The sequence below is a fragment of the Rhipicephalus microplus genome, chromosome 2 (genome assembly GCF_043290135.1).
Source record: "Rhipicephalus microplus isolate Deutch F79 chromosome 2, USDA_Rmic, whole genome shotgun sequence".
In the NCBI taxonomy this organism is placed as follows: Eukaryota; Metazoa; Arthropoda; class Arachnida; order Ixodida; family Ixodidae; genus Rhipicephalus; species Rhipicephalus microplus.
Genome location: NC_134701.1, coordinates 136,951,923 through 136,971,262, shown reverse-complemented (window position 1 = coordinate 136,971,262; position 19,340 = coordinate 136,951,923). Strand labels below are relative to the sequence as shown.

At 45.2% G+C, this 19,340-nt stretch overlaps 1 protein-coding gene across 3 annotated transcripts in view; it reads left to right on the top strand.

The window, feature by feature from the left end:
• The window catches only part of LOC119169741 (MAM and LDL-receptor class A domain-containing protein 1), a 317,209-nt gene that overhangs the window by 219,669 nt on the left and 78,200 nt on the right, over positions 1 to 19,340 (top strand). For all 3 annotated transcript variants that reach the window (XM_075886843.1, XM_075886841.1, XM_075886842.1), the window contains exons 50-52: positions 1,816 to 1,921; positions 3,960 to 4,107; positions 15,313 to 15,406. In XM_075886843.1, coding sequence (XP_075742958.1) covers positions 1,816 to 1,921; positions 3,960 to 4,107; positions 15,313 to 15,406 — 348 coding nt within the window. The remainder of the gene's footprint in view (positions 1 to 1,815; positions 1,922 to 3,959; positions 4,108 to 15,312; positions 15,407 to 19,340) is intronic.

Below are 19,340 nucleotides of genomic sequence, written 5' to 3'. Positions count from 1 at the left end.
GGGGATCGGGAGTGGGCACTGTTCTCAGGTTTGGTAGCACTGCTGCTCCTTCCACCAAGCGGCGGGAAAGATTCTTGATAGTTCTTATTGTCGGTAGTAGTACCCTCAGTCTGGCAGTCGGAAAGGTGCTGAGTTGCTTTTTCGGGGCTGTTGTCGTGTCCTAGCAGCTTCCTTTTCAGAAATCAACATTTTTAGTTGCGACTGCCGGTTACGTCGACGCCTTTATAAACGACACATTGCACCGGGCAAAGGAGTTCTTTGCTGTTGGTAGGTTGCGGGTGGCTTCCGCCACAACGACGACAGCTATCTTGTTACAGCTTCGGACACAAGTCGATCCTATGGCTAGTTTGTCTGCAATTGAAGCACACATCTAGCCGTTTCCTGAAGGGAAATATAAAGAGCGTGGAAGTAAGGCAGCAGAAATGCTTGGGTAGAGTATGACCAGCGATGGTTAAGACGAAATGTCTGGTCTTTCCCAGTCGCCGAGCGCTTACGATGACGATAGTTGGATTGCGGGCACGAAGCTCGTTGGAAATCTAGTCATCACTTTCGAAGCTGTTCCAATCGATTATTATGCCTCTAACCGAGTTCACGGGTGCAGGGGCATACACAGCCATGGCACAGGATTAGTGGGCAGTTTTTAGTTGTGTAAGTTTTAGCTAAGCCTTTGCACGGTTCACATCAGGCGTGCTGAGAGTGATAGTGTTGTTCGTCGGGTGAATGCGCCTCTGGTCGATGTGAAAGACTTTGGGTGAGTCGAATCCAACAGCGGCGCATTAGAGAGGTGGGCTGGTTCCAGATTGGCTAGGTGTAATGAACCCTTCGGTCACAGGACTATTTTGTAGTCTTCCGGTGTAACCGTGGCAGTGGGTGTCGCTTCGAAAAGGGCGCTGGCCGTGCACGGCAAGGAGTCGGCTTGCCGCGTTGGGTGTTGGTGGTCACATTGTCGGCCTCGTCTGAGCGGTGCTGGGGATCAGGACGGTGATATCGGCGTTGCATGGCTGACGCAGTATGTGACCATGGCTTGTCGTTAAGCTATTCATCTGTTATTAGCGTTCCTGTTGCGACAACTTCCATTTTCCTGTCGGGGACGTGCTCTGGAAGCGAACGCTGACAGAGAAAGGTGGCGTCTTGTCGCAACGACGCCGGGGTTAGGTTAAGCACGGCGGCCCAGCGTAGACGGGCATAATGAAAAAATTGGCAGCGCAAACCAACGGGACACAATTTGTACCAACTAGCCCGCCTGTCAACCCTTCTGCAAGTCTGGCATGGTGCATTAACAGCAGCAGAAGAACAACTTGCCGGGGTGAAATGGTGATTTCCGACGGTGCCTGGCCTCGTCTTGGAGCGTTGAGTCACTTTTAAGACGTAGAAAAGCGAATTGTGGCGATGCAGCAAGGTGAAAATGCAGCGAACCGTGTCCAAGGTCTGGCGATCACAGCACCTCCAGGGTAGGCAACGACCTGCTTCGCATCTAAAACCTTATTCGTGTAGACCCACACTTTGGCCGAATGTACATGTTGCGTTGCAAATCTTTAACGTAAGCTGACACTTCATGTACAGCTTCTTTTTCACATTGAATGTTATTTCAGATGAGAGTCATAAACATAGCTGATTGATGTATTTGTTTCCCTTTGTCTGTGCTTCTTTTCTTTCCTTGAACTCTGTCCGCGTGCCTTACACATTATGTCATGCATTTCTGAAAAGTTTTACGAATATTTGGCTTGAATAGGCACGCGTCGTTACCAAAACGAAGATGCATAACCGCGAAATAATAATGTGTAAGAATGTCATTCCTATGTTTCATTTGTGTAGGACCCTACATGTATGCTCAGAACAGCCATTTCACCATAAGTAAAGCCCACCTGGTTTCAATGAAGATGAGCCCTACTCCTGACACAGGTCGTTGTTTCACGTTTTGGTAAGCAACCTTCAACTCTTGACATAATTTCTCAGTGAAAGTGGTTTATGCATTCAGTGTGATTGGGTACGCATAAGCACAAGCCACTTTTAACGTGTCAAGTGTTAACAAAAAGCTGTATGCTCTTCGGATGCTGAGCTTTTTGGCCTCCATCGACAGTATAGTGGACATAGCCATTTTCGTACACATTCCTGTAATTGGAGCAAAAGGGATCGTCCTCCTGGGGTTTTGCATAAAGGAGACAAACCAATATTTATTTGAATGACGAAAACCACAAGATACCTTTCGAGACGATGTGAGTGACTTGAAGTCACGTTAGAAAAAAACAGACATGTAGCGTTCAGCAGATTAATATCCGGCAAGGTGATGCATGCGTATGCTGCAGTTGCAGGCTAGTGGAGGCAGCAAACATTTTTAAAGCTGTCATCTGTATAGAGGGTATTTTATAAAGCTGCCATCTGCGCAAATGGTGTACGGTAAACCAGTGCCTAATGAGCCGGCTATACCCCAATACAAGGTGGAGTCCTATAGTGAGGGACCCCATTAGTTGTGGCCGCTGTGCTGACATGCCAGACCACAGCGTATTGAACTGAAAGATTCTGGCAGCCGAGCAGAGCCGCCTTCCAGCCTTCTCGCGTTAAGTTAGTGTTTCGGAAAAAATGATAGAGCTGGCATGCCCATAACACGTTGTAGGTGTCCAGTAGCACGATGGATGGATGGATGGAAATACCTTTATTTATACGCCCTGTACAGGATGTAGCCACTTGCCTGGCTAATCACACGTTGCGACTGGGAGGTCAAGCCTCCTAGCCCTGTAATGTGCGTATTAGACATCCAGGACTTGGAGAATATGGTCGTGAGACTTTATCATCGCTGTAAACCATTCCCGGGAAACCGTTCCCGGACCAACCAACCCACACTTCCAGAGCATACGCTCAAGCGTGCATACTTCTTTCTCATATGTCTTGCCAACAGCATCCATATATTTTATGTCTTTTGCCAGTGCCGGTGAGTAATAAGACTGTATCTGCAATGGTGTGAGTGTGACCGATTTTGCTCTGTTTAGTCTACTGTGAGGGGATTGAAACTCTCCTCACCGGGTAGTAATGTTTAATAATTTTATTATATGTAATGGGCGTATCTACTAGCATGACCAACCTCATACGAAAATAGTAGTGAAATTACAACAGTGGCGTATATAAAAAAGTTACGTGGTTCCATCGTACAACTGCCCGAAATTGTTCGAAGGCGGAAAAGACATTTTTTTCTTTGTTATCTTGTCAGCCGATTGTGATCTCGTCTGCCCGAAACTTTTCTGCACCTAAGGTGCCTCTTAAAATTTTCACTGCCTCCACTATAGGAGGCTTGCAAGCATTCTGTACCTCACGTGGCTTTGGAATGTCACCATTACCAGCCCACATTTCACCATGAAACGAAGTCATAAGATGACACCACCATGTGATGCCATTTTGGCGTCACATATTTTAGCCTTCTTTTATTTTTGAGGACGTGACAATATGATGTTATTACACGGTGATAATGTCTCGCCTAAATCCGTGTTGGCGCCGTCGTGGACGATCACTTTTTTTTCTTTGACGATACATCTAAGGCTCTTACCTTTATAGCGGGCTTTTTATCCTAGCACCTGGTTTCGTTTGTGATGCAAAGGCCACGCATATTTAGGGACCTTGGAGGGCAGCTTTTAAGCTGGTTTTTTTTCTCTTATTATAAAATATTTCACGCTATCCATTTATCAGCTGCGCAAGCCTCTGTCACACTAGGCTATTAGATCATATTACACTCCACTTTTGACCCTTGCCGATCAACCTCCTTCACACCATCAATTAGGGCTTTTGTTCATCATTAGTGCGCGCAATAAATGGCATTTCCTTGATAAGATTGCTAGAGAAATATTCTGAAAACTGTTGCTGAACACCCTTCTTGGCCTAATAGGAAATGAATTCTTTACAATCTAAATTTTGGTTAACAGTAGGAATAGTTGGTACACTTAAAATGCCATATTAATTTTTCCTTTCAGGTACAACATGTGGCATCCAAACGTTGGAAACCTAAGCCTCTTGATGCGCATGAATAATGTAACAAATATCCTGTGGACACGCTCATCCCCCCAAGGCAAAGAATGGAAGCAAGGCCAGGTGCAGCTACACTCAGATGATCTTCATCAGGTAAGGGCAAGAGTTTCGTCTGCGGTTTTTTCTCTGTATTTATACTAATGCATATCACCAAATATTCAAATACTTGAGGTTCTTAGCTGTACTGATGTTCCAGTAACAAATTGGTTGAGTGATTGAGTGATTGACTGATTGACTGATTGATTGATTGATAATTTAATTGATTGATTTGTAACGAGGGTAGTGGGCATGGAGCTTGAGGATAGAAAGAGAAGAAGACTTGCTGTGATCGCAGGCTTGCGTTCAGTTAGCCCTTGCGCTAAATAAAGCTCTCCTTCGCTGAGTTCTCCTGCTTGTTCAACAACCCGTTTCAAGTGGTGGAAGTGCTGGGCACATCTGGTCCTCACCCTGGAACTTCGCAGCTGCACACTCCAACGACCTCCTACAATGACTGATCCGGGGCCATCTCATGCTGCTACTCCAGATCTCGCACCTGTGCCTGTCTTCTGCGCTGGTGCTCTCCGGCAGCGCAACCCCCCCCATATTTGGTGGCACAGAGGACCAAGATGTGGACAACTGGATTGCCGAGTATGAACTGGTGAGCGCCGTCAATAAGTGGAACGCAGCCGATAAGCTCACAAATGTGAGTTTTTACCTGACCGACGTGGCAAAACTACGGTACAGAAATCATCAAAGTGATTTCAGTACCTGGTCGGAATTGGCGAAAACCCTCGCGGAAGTCTTTGGCCGTCCTGCTGTCCGCCGCCTTCGTGCTGAACAGCGCTTGCGGGGCAGAGTACAGAGAGCAGATAAAACTTTCACGAGCTACATCGAAGATGTGCTATTTCTCTGCAAGCTCGTCGATTCGACTCTGGACGAGCCAGACAAGATCAAGAACATCATGAAAGGAATCGACGACGGTGCATTCCAAATGCTGGCTGCGAAGAGTCCCCAGACGGTCGCCGAGGTGATTCAGCTCTGCCAAAGCAATGATGAGCTGCGTAGGCAGCGCGCTTCTACACGTTGCGCTGCTCAAGACACCGCGGACATCTCATCCCTCGACTATTGCCATGACACCGCCGACCACTCTGCGTTGATGCCAGTCATAAAGCAATTCATACGCGAGGAGGTCGCCCGGCAGCTATCTATAATCTTAAGAACTACCGAGCCGATGGCACCCTTGTCGCCTTCGCTTCGCCAGGTCATTCGATCGCAAGTTGCCGAAGCATTGCCGCCAGCTCAGGCTCCCCCAACTGTTACCGCACCACTAACGTATGCAGCCGCAGTTGCTCAACCACGTGCGCCAGCGTCTCCGGCCATCTACGAAGCTACTCGCCACGTTTATTCGTCGACCCCACCTTCCCGCTCGCTGACCGTCCCGTCTCCGGCTGTATATGAAACAGGTCAGAACGTTTATATGACGCCGCCGCCTGCACGACCATTTACGGTACCTTATTCAGCGAACAGTGCCCCTATCGTCAGCCAATGGCGCACCCCAGATAATAGGCCGATATGTTTTTCATGTGGCATCCCAGGCCACGTAGCTCATCACTGCCGTTGTCGCAGCTTCCCTTCTCAGGACATTGCAGGGGCCTCACATTACATGCCCACCATGCCCGCTCAGCCGCGATATCCCGTTCCTGCCAATCCACCTCTAGACGTACGTCCCGGTCGCCGACCATCCGGCGCAAGCCGTTCACCTTCTCCTCGTCGTCGATCTATTTCTCCGATGTTGCGTCGCAACAGCCCACCGCGAGGGGAAAACTGACGGGCGCAGTTTCGGAGGCAAGAACTGCGTTGGCAGCAAAAATTTCAAGACCTAACTGCTGTTCCCCGAACGAAATCGAACTCTATATTGATGGCATTAAGGTGCACGGACTTGTTGACACTGGAGCTGCCGTATCTGTAATTAGCGAGAAACTGTGCCGAAACTTGAAGAAAGTGACCACACAACTTACCGACCTATCTTTGCAGACAGCTACGTCCCATCATATTCAGCCTTCAGCTTTGTGCAACGCACGAGTTGTCATTCAAGGTGCGATGTACGTCGTCACACTTGTAGTTTTATTCCGTTTTTCGCATGACGTTATCCTTGGGTGGGACTTTCTTTCGTCAAATTCTGCTTTGGTCGATTGTGCTCGTTCTGAACTCGCGTTGTCTGTGCCGTGCTATGACCCTGACGATGGTGCTTCGTGTAGAGTGTTTGCTGCTTCTGACGTTAACATTGCGCCTTTCTCAGCTGTTGTTGTCTCGGTGTCGTGTGCCTCCCCTCCGAAATCGCCTGTGTTATTTATGCCATCGGTCCCATCTGCGTGCCATCGAAATATCATGCTTCCGTTTGCCGTCGTCATTTTTCGCAATGGTCACGCTGTCATTTATGTGTGCAATCCATCGCACAGCTCGTCATCCCTACTACGTGGAGAATGCCTGGGAAGCTACGAACTTTACGAGTGCATTCTTTCGACTACTATACCCGATTCTGCGGTTTCGCTCCCAATTTGTGCTGTCACTCCTACCAACGCGCCTAATGATGCTCTGGACGTATTCTCGAATGCCATCGACTCTGAGCTCGCACCAACTCAGCGCGAAGAGATTATAAATCTTCTTCTCCGCTTTCGTTCTTCATTCGATCGTGACCAGTCAGGCTTGAGCCGAGCCTCTGCGGTCGTTCACCGTATTGACACCGGTCAACAAGCCCCGCTAAGGCAGCGTCCATACCGTGTGTCATCTGCTGAACGCCGTGTCATCGACGAACAAGTGGACGACATGTTGAAACGTGGCATCATCGAGCCCTCCAACAGTCCCTGGGCTTCACCGGTTGTTCTCGTCAGGAAAAAAGACGGATCCATCCGGTTCTGCGTTGACTACCACCGACTCAACAAGATAACGCGCAAAGACGTATACCCTCTGCCGCGCATCGATGATGCTTTGGACTGCCTACAAGGAGCAGAGTTCTTTTCTTCGTTAGATTTACGCTCTGGCTACTGGCAGGTGCCCATGGCAGAGGGTGACCGCCCGAAGACAGCCTTTGTAACACCGGATGGACTATATGAATTCACCGTTATGTCCTTTGGCCTCTGCAATGCGCCTGCCACTTTCGAAAGATTGATGGATACCGTCTTGCGAGGTCTGAAATGGAAAACGTGCCTCTGTTATTTGGATGACATTGTGGTATTTTCAAGCGACTTTGCGACCCACCTCAGCCGCCTCGAGCAAGTTCTTACGTGCCTTTCCACGGCGAGACTTCAACTTAACTTGAAGAAATGCCACTTCGGCGCTCGCAAGCTTGTAATTCTCGGCCATGTGGTTTCTAAGGACGGCATTCTCCCGCACCCTACGAAACTTAATGCAGTCGCGGCGTTCCCAAAACCAACCACCATCAAAGAGCTTCGAAGCTTTATCGGCCTATGTTCTTACTTCCGGCGCTACGTCCGCAATATCACCTCCATTATCGCCCCCTTGACCAATCTTCTTGCCAGAAGTTCTGACTTGTCAGCGTGGTCGCAGGCGTGTGATGATGCATTTCAGGAACTCCGACGGCTCCTCACCACGCCTCCCATACTCCGACATTTCGATCCGTCTGCTCCCACGGAGCTTCATACGGACGCTAGTGGTGTCGGGCTAGGGGCCATACTGGCCCAACGCAAGGAGGGCTTTGACGAGTACGTCGTTGCCTATGCCAGCCGCACCCTCAGTAAAGCCAAGAAGAATTACAGTGTAACTGAAAAGGAGTGCCTCGCCATTATTTGGGCAATCGAAAAATTTCGGCCTTATTTATATGAACGTCCGTTTGATATTGTAACAGACCACCATGCGCTTTGCTGGTCATCTTCACTAAAAGATCCTAATGGTCGGCTCGCTCGTTGGGCATTGCGGTTACAGGAGTTCGATATCCGTGTTATGTACCGTTCTGTCCGGAAGCATTCCGACGCCGATGCCCTGTCACGTTCGCCATTGGCTTCAGAGCCTGTCGGCTCGCCTATCTTTCACTAGTGCTGCCTTGGCCATCAGCATCTCGGACATGCCTTCCGAGCAACGCAAAGATGCTTGGATTTCATTTCTTTTGGACCTTCTCTCAAACCGGACGCCCGCTCCAGTTTCCAGGACGCTTCGCCGTCAAGCAGGACACTTAGCTATTCGGGATAACCTGCTTTACCGCCGAAACTACAGCTCGATCGGCCGTAAGTGGTTGCTCGTGATCCCCCGACATCTGCGCTCTGACATCTGTGCCACGTTCCACGATGATCCGCAATGTGGCCACGCTGGTGTGTTAAAAACATACACCCGCTTGCAGCTGCGGTACTACTGGCGCGGTATGTACCGTTTCGTTCGCCGTTACGTAAGGTCTTGCCTTACGTGCCAGCGACGCAAAATGCCCACTCAACATGCCACAGGTCCTTTGCAGCCGTTGCCATGTCCAGCACGAGCTTTCGATTGTGTCGGAATCGACCTTTACAGTCCGCTTCCCTATACTTCGAGTAGCAACCGCTGGGTCATTGTCGCTATCGACCACCTAACGCGGTACGCTGAAACAGCTGCGTTACCTTCTGCTACAGCAAAAGACGTTGCGTGTTTTATACTGCAAAACCTGGTTTTAAGGCATGGAGCACCTCGGGAGTTACTAAGCGACCGTGGCCGCGTTTTTCTCTCCGATGCCATCAAAGCGTTGTTGAGCGAGTGTCGCATCATACACCGCACTACCACAGCCTATCACCCGCAAACTAATGGGATGACAGAGCGTTTTATTTGTACACTTGGGGATATGCTGGCCAAGTACGCTTCATCCGACCAGTCAAATTGGGCTAGCATACTCCCTTTTGTGACATATGCTTACAACACTGCAACGCAAAGCACCACTGGATTTTCGCCTTTCTTCCTTCTTTACGGACGCGAGCCATCATCAACAATGGATACCATTTTTCCTTATCGACCGGACCCTTCAGAGATGACTACCGTTTCTCGAGCAGCAGCACACGCTGAAGAATGTCGGAAGCTTGCTCGTGCGTTCACGTCACATGACCAGACGCGCCAAAAACATCGCCACGACGCGTCAACCACGCATATGAGCTTTTCTCCGAACTCACTGGTCTGGCTATGGATTCCTTCTACTACTCCAGGACTCTCCCACAAGCTTTCGTCCAGGTACCATGGCCCTTATCGAGTTGTGCGCCAAACATCCCCTGTCAACTACCTTGTCGAGCCGCTGGATGCATCTCCGGACAAGCGCCGTCGGGGAAAAGAAATCGTACACATCTCTCGGCTCAAGCCATACCATGACCCTTCTGTCTACACCTGTCCTTAGGTCGCCAGAATGGCTCTCTCATCGGCCGTGGGGTGATTGTAACGAGGGTAGTGGGCATGGAGCTCGAGGATAGAAAGAGAAGAAGACTAGCTGTGATCGCACGCTTGCGTTCAGTTAGCCCTTGCGCTAAATAAAGCTCTCCTTCGCTGAGTTTGCCTGCTTGTTCAACAACCCGTTTCAGATTGATTGATATGTGGGGTTTAACGTACCAAAACCACCATATTATTATGAGAGACGCCGTAGTGGAGGGCTCCGAAAATTTTGACCACCAGGAGTTTTTCAACATGTACCCAAATCAGAGCACACGGGCGTACAACATTTCCGCCTCCATCGGAAATGCAGCCGCCGCAGCCAGGATTCGATCCCGCGACATGAGGGTCCGCAACTGAGTACCTTAGCCACCAGACCATCATGGCGGGGCTGCAGTAACAAATCGTACTGTGATACCATTTCAACTATCATACTTGTGTTTTGTTGCCATCGGTGCCCAGGCAAAAAGTGAAGACAATGAAATTTGTGTCACATAAGTATTGGGATGGCAAGCAAGCTGAGCTAGTCTTAATCATTGCATTAAAACTTGTTAGCTACTGAAATAATGCGATATTCAAGAAGTGTGACAGACACTATTCTTGACGACACACAAAGATATTCTCTATGGAAACTGCAAAATCACCTTTCTAAAAAAACAATGTTTCATACTTCATCCGTTTGAGCACAATATTCAAGTGTAAAAGTGAGCGTAAAATTATTGTCTTAAAGCTCGAAGTTATTGGGTCCGCATAAAGTTCTAATCTTCTTGATCGACCATTCTGTGCATTCTCGCAGGTTTGTCGGGTGCGATAAAGATCACGTTTGCGCCCACCCTTTCCACAGATTGTGGAGGCTATTTGAAACAGAATGTATGTGTAGAACCGCGTATACCTGTGCATTCGCACTGTTGACATCACCACTTTACTTCATCACCTTGATTTTCTTTGCGGCAACGGCAAATGGAATCGCTAACGGATAGCCCGAGTCCGTGAGATCTTTCCTCAAAACCAAGTTATTAACGCTTAACGTATGAAGTTCTTAAACAATGATCAAAAGATAAACATACAATATTGTGTGATACAAGTTTACATGAAATGGGGACAATGAGACAATACTTTCGTTTTTATTTTCATTTTCATACCCTAAGAGGCCCCTAAACCTACACCAAGCTCAAAGGAAAGACAGTAGTTTCATTTTTACCTTCAGTACACTTTCTACAACTCGTATCTTTTCCTCTCCACAGATTTCCTCCCACTGCATGTGGAATGGGATACTAAGCGTTCAGCCAGACTGGATTTCACACTTTCCGTTGACACATTGATAACGCCGCTTGCGCAGTCGCAAATGCAAAAAATGGACTGAACTGTATTACGTTTTTATCGCAAAATTGTCGTGCGAGACAAGACATAACAGGGATGTTACAACATGGAAAATAAAAGCAGGAGATCGTTCACAGCAAACGTATTAATTACAAAGCATCTGCTTGCTTACTTAGGCCATTTTGGTATCTGTCTGTCTGTCTGTCTATCTATCTATCTATCTATTTATCTATCTATCTATCTATCTATCTATCTATATATCTATAAATCTATATATCTATTTATCTATCTATATATCCATCTATCCACCAACATCTAGGCGCATGCTCTGGCGGTCACCCCCTTAGCTTGCGATGAACCAAAATTAGTGGGAAAGAGTAAGAATGTCTGACGAATATGACCCACTGGTCGAGACATGAATACTGTCACAATCCGTTGCATGTAATGTCACACTCTTTCTGACAGACAGTGTCACATACTTGCTGGTGGTTATATGCCACTGGTATACGGGTATGCGCCACGAGTGATTGACATTTATGTCCACCCATGAATGGCGACAACATGCATTTGTAATGCAAATACAAGACGTTTAAGAAAAACTAACTTCGGCAGCGTTGACCCAACGAACATCAGGGTCCAAGCAGGAATAGAACAAAAGCATTCTGCGTCGCAGTCACGTATCCTACCACAGAGCCCCGGCACCTCTTGGTACTGATTTGGAAATAGTTTTATAAGGAATATGTATGTAACTGTAATACTGCCGTCTCGTCAGATTATATTTGGTTTTAGCAAATTGTCGTCCACTGAACTTAATTTATACAGCAGTGTGAAGCCGTACCGTCATCACAAATACAAGCGTTACATATCAGCTAACCGCTTCTAGTGTTCCTGATAATCAAGTTGCTGTTGGCATCGTTACCACAAGAATAACAACTGGTTATTTAAAATATGCGTTTTACATATATCTTACAACAATTTACATATATTTGGCATCATTTTGTAATGTGTCGCTCAATATCAAAAATGACAATACGGTCACCTTCCTTCCGCGTGCTTCGCATAACGTCGATACCCCAGGTACGTGGCATTGGCTATTTTTTTATTTGTTTTACATCGACTATTACAGAGCTTATTTATCTCTAAGACTACGTACTGCTGGCGCCACGAAATGTGCCACAACAACTGGAAACGCTAGGAGAGAATATCACTTTCATTTTGTTCGGAGGCTGTTTAGGAGCAATTCAGGAATTATGTCAAAACGGGCAGCCCTTGCCAAGCAATGTCGATATCGGCTCATTCCTGTGCTGTTGTTTCAAAAAAAGGAACTATCAATTTTTCACTCTCGGTTGAAGTACCCAGCTGACGTGTTTCGAAAAAAATGGAAGGCCTATATTGAGCAAAAACAAAAAAAATCACAGAATATTCACTGAGTGAAAGGTAATGAGTGGGCGAAGCGTCCACCAGTCCATCCACGCTTCCGTCCATCCGAGCGTCCATCCGTTCGTCCGTCTGTGTTTCTGTCCGTCTATGCATCTGTCCATGCGTCCATCCATGCGCCCGTGCATCACACAGACAGACGGACGATAGATAGACGCAGCCAGCGGATGATTCACGGTTGGCTGACAGAACCCTCCGAAGCTTCGCCCCACTCACCATAATTCACTTCATCAGTATGCTGCCAGGTGGTTGCTACATATATTCATATATACTAATGACGACCGACCCACGCCTTGAGGAGCTTCATCCGCAAAAAAAGCCACCCCCAAGCAATCCCTATAGCAGGGTGACCAACAAGGTAGAAATGTCAGGCTCTGGCACGGGGCTAATTTTTTTTCAAAGTTTCAAACTTCAAACTTTATTCAATATTGACAATATTAATTTACGAAAAAGTGTTTGCAAGATTAGTAACACTAAGGGAGCCTAAAGTTAAAAATTGTTGGGGGGAGGGGGAGGCTTCTATACAAGATGCGGACTAAAAAAGAAGATATACATCATTCAGTAGTTACAGTATCTTCGATGAGAAAGAAAATAAACAGTGCGAAAATAAATACAAAAGCAAAAATAAATATATGTTGAACAAACATAGAGGAAAAAGTAGCACTGAATAAACAGTCAGAAGGTACAATACAATACAGGAAAGCAATAGAACATGTCCCTAACAAAAAGAAATTGCCAGGATGAAGACAGTAGTTGCAAAAAGTATTTCTTTACTTGGTTTTTGAATGCACTTTCCCTGCTTAATGGTTTAATGATGTAAGGAAGAGAATTCCATAGCTTGATTCCCATAGACGTGCTGGTGAACTTGCCGTAGCTCATGCGAATCTTTATTCAGCTCAGAAAACATAATAACATTGTTATTCACGAAGTTATCCACGATAATGCCATCAATATGTACAATACCACAAAAAAGCTTACACAAAACAGTGGATAACTTCAGCTGAAATAGTTCATGAGATGAACAGGATGCATATTTATATTCCGATAAAGTTGCATTGTATCGGTTAAGAAATGACTGAATGTCATGTGACGAAGTGCTTGATTTTGTATGCGTTGAAGTTGGTGTAGGTGGGTGAAATATTTGTTGACCAAGGCAGATATGCAATAAGATAGATGGCTGTGAATAATGCGTAATAAGGGGAATGGGTGTTGCATTGTATCGGTTAAGAAATGACTGAATGTCGTGAGACGAAGTGCTTGATTTTGTATGCGTTGAAGTTGGTTGAGGTGGGTGATATATGTGTGGCCCAAGGCTGATATGCAATAACATAGCTGTAAATATGCGTAATTGGTAACATGTGGCTGAAAATATGTACGAGATTTGATTATGGTGCGTAATCCGTAGGTTATGTTGGAAAAAATTGATTGCAAATGAAGATTGAACTTCACGTTACTGTCTAGGATTATCGCAGGAAACTTTGCACGATCAGATATTTGTATTAGGTTATCGTCCAAACGGACAGGTACAGATTTTGAGTGTACTGTCGGTAAGGAATGCAAGAACATAAAACGGTTTTGGATGGATTAATCTTTCGTTCTTTTAACACCAAGAGCTTATATTATGTAGATCAACATTATTTTTCATTGTAGGTCATCAATGTCATTAGTGCAAGTGAAAATGGTCGTGTCATCTGCATACAAGGTACAGTCTCGTCAAAAGACTGGTCAAATTATATTTCTTCCGGTCCATTAAAGCTAGATTGACACGCGAGAGCTGAAACCCGCTGCTCCATGGACCGAATAGTCTCGTGATAAGTTTCATCTGGCGCAGCAGCGGAGACGTCGCCTGCACAAAGCCGGAGCTACACACGTGGAATCCTCGTGCATACTCTCGACTTCTATGTTTATGCAGCGCGCTCATGTGGTCATGCAGGCCACGCGCTGTGAATGAAAACCGCCAATCCACCATCAAAACCACCTCCCCCCCCCAAAAAAAACACTCGCCTCTTCCGCTGTCTTACGAAACACATTCGGTCATTACCGCAAAACTAAAACATATGGATTTTAAGCCGGCAGCCTCCTTCCTAAAGCCGCGCTAATCTGACCAATGTTGCCAGACTTGACGCCAATTCCTCTCGCTCGACAGGAGACGGCCGTCAAACGGAGAGATCGAAATAGCGGCGACACATTTCCATCCATGCCGCGAGCGGGGGAGAGCGGACAAAGCGAGAACGGCACGTTTCGATGACGCGCAATTCACGTGATGCGCCATCCGTTGCGAAAATTCCTCCTCCGTTCCCTCGTGTGCATACACCTTTAAGGTTATCTCTTTCTTACGGAGACAAGGACGTCACTAACTGTGCAGAAAATGGCGCACCTCTATTATTCTTTCGGTGATTTTTTAATTGTTCCATATTCACCCCTGCTTTTTTTATTTTCATTCATTTTTTTGCAGCCCAATGGTGAGCAGTAGGCTCACCGAATTTCTGTAGCTCAAAGGCGCCAAGCACCTTTTAGTACTTAACTTGGCATCGCTATGCATTTGCCATACTTTCACCCAGCCATATATAGCATTCCTCTAAAAGACGTCAGCCAGACGCTCGTGAGTACTTGCAAAAGCACTAAGCAGTAAAACAATCTGAAAATATGCCTGAAGACTGCCACTGTGAGCGAAACACTAAAATTGCTGTACGTTAGTTTCCAGATATGCTAAGCACCCACCTTTGTTCTATATACTCGTACAGAGCTGAAAAGTCGCCATTTTATGCAAAAGAAAAGTGCCTTCGTTAGCAGACGAATTGCTCCCATTCGAGCGACACCATTATGTGAAAATTAGATTGCACCTACAGCGCCTGGTTTCCATGCAAGGAGTACGTGTTTTGGGAGGCATTGATGACTTTTAATAATCTCAAAGAGTATTCGACAAATGCCTAATTTTCAGAGAATATTGCAGGAGGTTTACTTACTACTGGTTGTAGTAGTGTATTTAGGTATTTCCCATTTTATGCACATTGCATCTACCATTGTAATGCAAATTTCTAAGATGTACCTGCGCAGCAGTGTTAGAGCGATAGAATATACCTAACGACTCTGGTCGTTAGGTATATTCCATACTGTCCACTCAAAGTGTTTTTCATAAGCTTATGTACGTTTCTGTTTGACGAATTGCAGCTGATCTTCGAAGCTGTGCTTCTCTACGGTGGTGGAGGCCTGATTGCCATTGACAACTTGGTCCTCAATGACACTAGCTGCGCTAGCGACAAATGTACGTAAATATTTCGTTCATCTATCGTAACTATCATCTTCAGTGAGGTTAAAAGTTTCCAGGGCACGCTCCCATTGGAATACATAGATAGTGGCCTGGGAACTTTTGACCCCACCCTGTATTTTTTCAGAGCTCACAAAATATCATCAGTGAGCTTTGCATTACTGGTATGCTAACTGCACCTTTCTTTAAAATATATATATATTCGCTGTAGAAAATACTGTCAATAAATGAAACTATGGTAAAATTTTGTTGCCTTGGCGTAATCAACTTTTTTTTCAAAACTGTTAATTTTGACAAAATTGAAAGATTTGTCCTTTTTGTTAAGGTGAATATACTATGGAAGCTATATTTTGAAATAAATTGTTGGCCATATGCTAACTAAAGGCCTGAATAATGATTTGCAAAGAACATTACACTGTTTAGGCAGGCCATTGCATTGATTGATCAATGTTATTCTGTAGTGAATTATGCAACAGAAACAGGAGCAAGCAAATGCAGTATATGAGCTCGACAGGTATCATTAGCCAATAATAAACCTTGCTTACGGTGTGAACACAATAGGATTCATAGAAATTCATTGTATTTTGCATTGCAGTGAACGTTTGATCATCGAATTTTCGACATCCAAACCCACTGTAGGATGAACAATCCCACTGAAACCGGAAGCCATACAAAGTGAATTTGTTACACCTATCTGAAAAAAAAATCCTTGTCAGCATCGATGCTATTTTTTAAGACTGCAAGTCGTGGAGCAGAGGTTATTACCCGGTATTTTCTTTAAGTCAGATCAGTAGTCGTGATTCTCCTTCCCGCTTCTTATGGCATCAAAGAAACATGAATAACTTTAATATATTATTCAGTAAGTAGTTTCTAGGAAGGCACACGTGCACTTTCGTTAGGGAATTGCTGTTATATGTAGTATTTATTATGGGTTGAGGAACCTACCCTCACTGCCGCTTCTGCTTCATGCTTACCGACATCAGTGAACCAAGGTGTCTTCACTAGCTCCACGAGATTTGATTACTTGCTAAACATTTTCCAGTAAAGAACTGCAATATTGATTGCTTAAGTCTTAACTGTTTCATGCATACAACTCCATTCTTGGGAAGACCCAAAGTTTTATTGAAATTCAAAGTTTTAGTTCAAAAAATGTAAGGGGGTCACCTGAGGTCACCAATTTGCAGTTACGGTGTACTGGTCACTTTCAGTGAAGGATCGCAAAGAAGGCCTTCTTTTGCCGCAGGATCAAGGGGGCAATATAGGTAGCGCACATCCATCCAAATATTGAGGGCACTTGTATATATCACCCGGAACAGCTTCATTAGGGGGATATAAAAGAATATAAATCACCACTCTAATAGCCTTCGAGCATAGTGACCACCCCAGGTGATAATCTTGAGCATCATGTAGAGGGTACAGCTTTTCATCTCTAGATTCCTTGTTGTTAAAAACTCGGACTTCACGATTACACTGCAAATCATTTCACACCCTTAAGGGTGAATTTTTGAATAAATCACCCATCTTACACCTATTATTTCTGCCAAACTTATCCGCATGGGTGTAAGTTCTGCAATTCCACCTTTTGTACGCCCATTTCTCATTTTTAGGTGTATTATAGGTATATGTTAGCAAATTACACCCAAGGGTGTTTACTTGAACGTTACACCTATCATATATGTATATATAGTTTAGAGCATCAATACATATCACATCTCAACGGATGCAATCAAACCGCATGCCAAAAGTCTGGTGAAAAGATCGATGTTGCGGCATTCGTTTTCCTTTCCCATAATTCTTTCGCCAAAATATATCGTGCTATGTATTATATTTATTAAACCACCCCCTATTTATTATATTCAGAAGACTCCTCACATGTTCAATGACTTAATTCATGGGTTAACTTTTTGGGATTCCTACTAAAAATATTTTGCTGCCGCTTATGTCCATTCTTCCCTAATTCTCACAGAGACATAAGTAAAAGAGATTATGTTGCACTTAAACATAACATGAAACGATTACACACGGTTTTCGACAGGCTATCGTGCACGCTTTCTCATTTGAAATCACACTAAGTTTTTTGTACCAGAGGTCCTGATTTATTAAAGACGATAGTCTTTTTGGGGACCTTCAACGCAAAAATTTTGGTCTGTCTGTCTGTCTGTCTGTCTGTCTGCTGTCTGTCTGTCTGTCTGTCTGTCTGTCTGTCTGTCTGTCTGTCTGTCTGTCTGTCTGTCTGTCTGTACATTTGTCGGTTTGTCCACTCTATACGGCATCTGGTACTTAAAATGGCCGACCTCATCCGCAGCGCCCACCAGTGTTGCTCAAGATTGAGCGTTCATGCTTGTGCAATCGTCAATTAAAAAGCCATGATTGCGCATGTCTGTGGCACCATAACAACACGTATATATTCTGCATGTGCGTCTTTTACTAAAAAAAGCATACATTAGTAATATTAAGGGCCGTAGCGCTTATCACGCTGCGCTGACCATGCAATGCTTGCACGGAACAGGGAGTGTTTCCAACGCTTTGCTAAGGTGGTGGAATCTACCCGTCGCCTGGCGTTCTACACCTTATCACCTCTGAGATGGGCGGGCACACCCCTATCAAAGCCACACGCTTTGTTTTCTAGGAAGACTGCCAGATGGCGCTCATGTCTCACGTGCGACATGATTTGATGTTCTTTTTCGCCTTAGCTGTACGCTCGAGGCACTCAAACGCAGTGCCTACAGAATACCACTCACCGACTTTCTTGCGCAGAACACCAAATAAATATCCTGTTCACTCTCTCCACGCGCAAGACTATCGTCTTTTGACGACATTTGCAGAAACATAAAGATACGGGGCCAATGTTTTACAATGGGGGTCCATATATTTCCTCACACTGAAGTATTTCGCATCAATACACGGGTCCCTGATTTATTCAGTGAGTTATATTTAGATCTATGAACATGGGTCAGTTCAAATTGAATGTTTGTAGTATTCGCATTGCCACGGAACTAGGCATGTTTGCAATTAACAGGCTAAGCTTACTCTGATGCAGCTGCTGTGCACGCATGCTGTGCCGCAGGACAAGCTTGGCGCACATACGCTAAGCACGGGTGAACTCTTCCAATGGGTCGCACCACTCTCTGGGCACTTAGTGCTCTTTTTATATTTACTTGAAATGCACGCTTGCGCGTCGTATAATATAAACGTGAACGATCGTAGACAACACTAGCGCAATGTACCCGTGGCACAAGAATGGAGAATAGTTGACTAGTTGCAGCATTGTAATTGACAGTTGTTACTGTCACGTTACAATGCACTGATAATCGCACATTGGTATGCTCACACAAAATTTAAGACTTGAAATAAAAGCAAGCGTCCTTCATACTTTGTCGGTAAAAAAAGCAAAGCCCCTGGTTCTTGCTGATTGGCAGAGTGTTATTTAAAAGAAGCTAATAGCACAGCAGGGGTGTTGCTAGGATTTATGCGTGCAAGGGAACAGAAAGAGAAAAAAAGGAGGCCTGGCGCAATTTGTATGTAAATTTTTGCCTGTAGTTGCATATGTGTGGATCCGAATCGCAAGCTTTTTTTTTTTTTTTTGCGAAATGGGCCAAATCCTGACCCGAAAGTAGCTCAAATGACACTCAGTTGGCTCATACATACGTTCACGTTTCCTCTAAAACAGTAATATTAAAACATTATTTATAAATATTACTGTTCTAGAAGAACGTTGATACTATGTATATGTCAAGGCAGCGTTAGTTGAGCTTGTTTCGGTTCTAGATTTGCCCCATTTTGAATTAAAAAATATCTCCTCAAACGAACATAAAAAGGGTTGGAGATGTGTCAAATATGGAACAACCTCCTTGCCACCCTTCCCTAACCTTTTATTTATATCAATGTTCCGCAAGTAACAAATTTTGACTCCGAAATGTCGAAACAACGC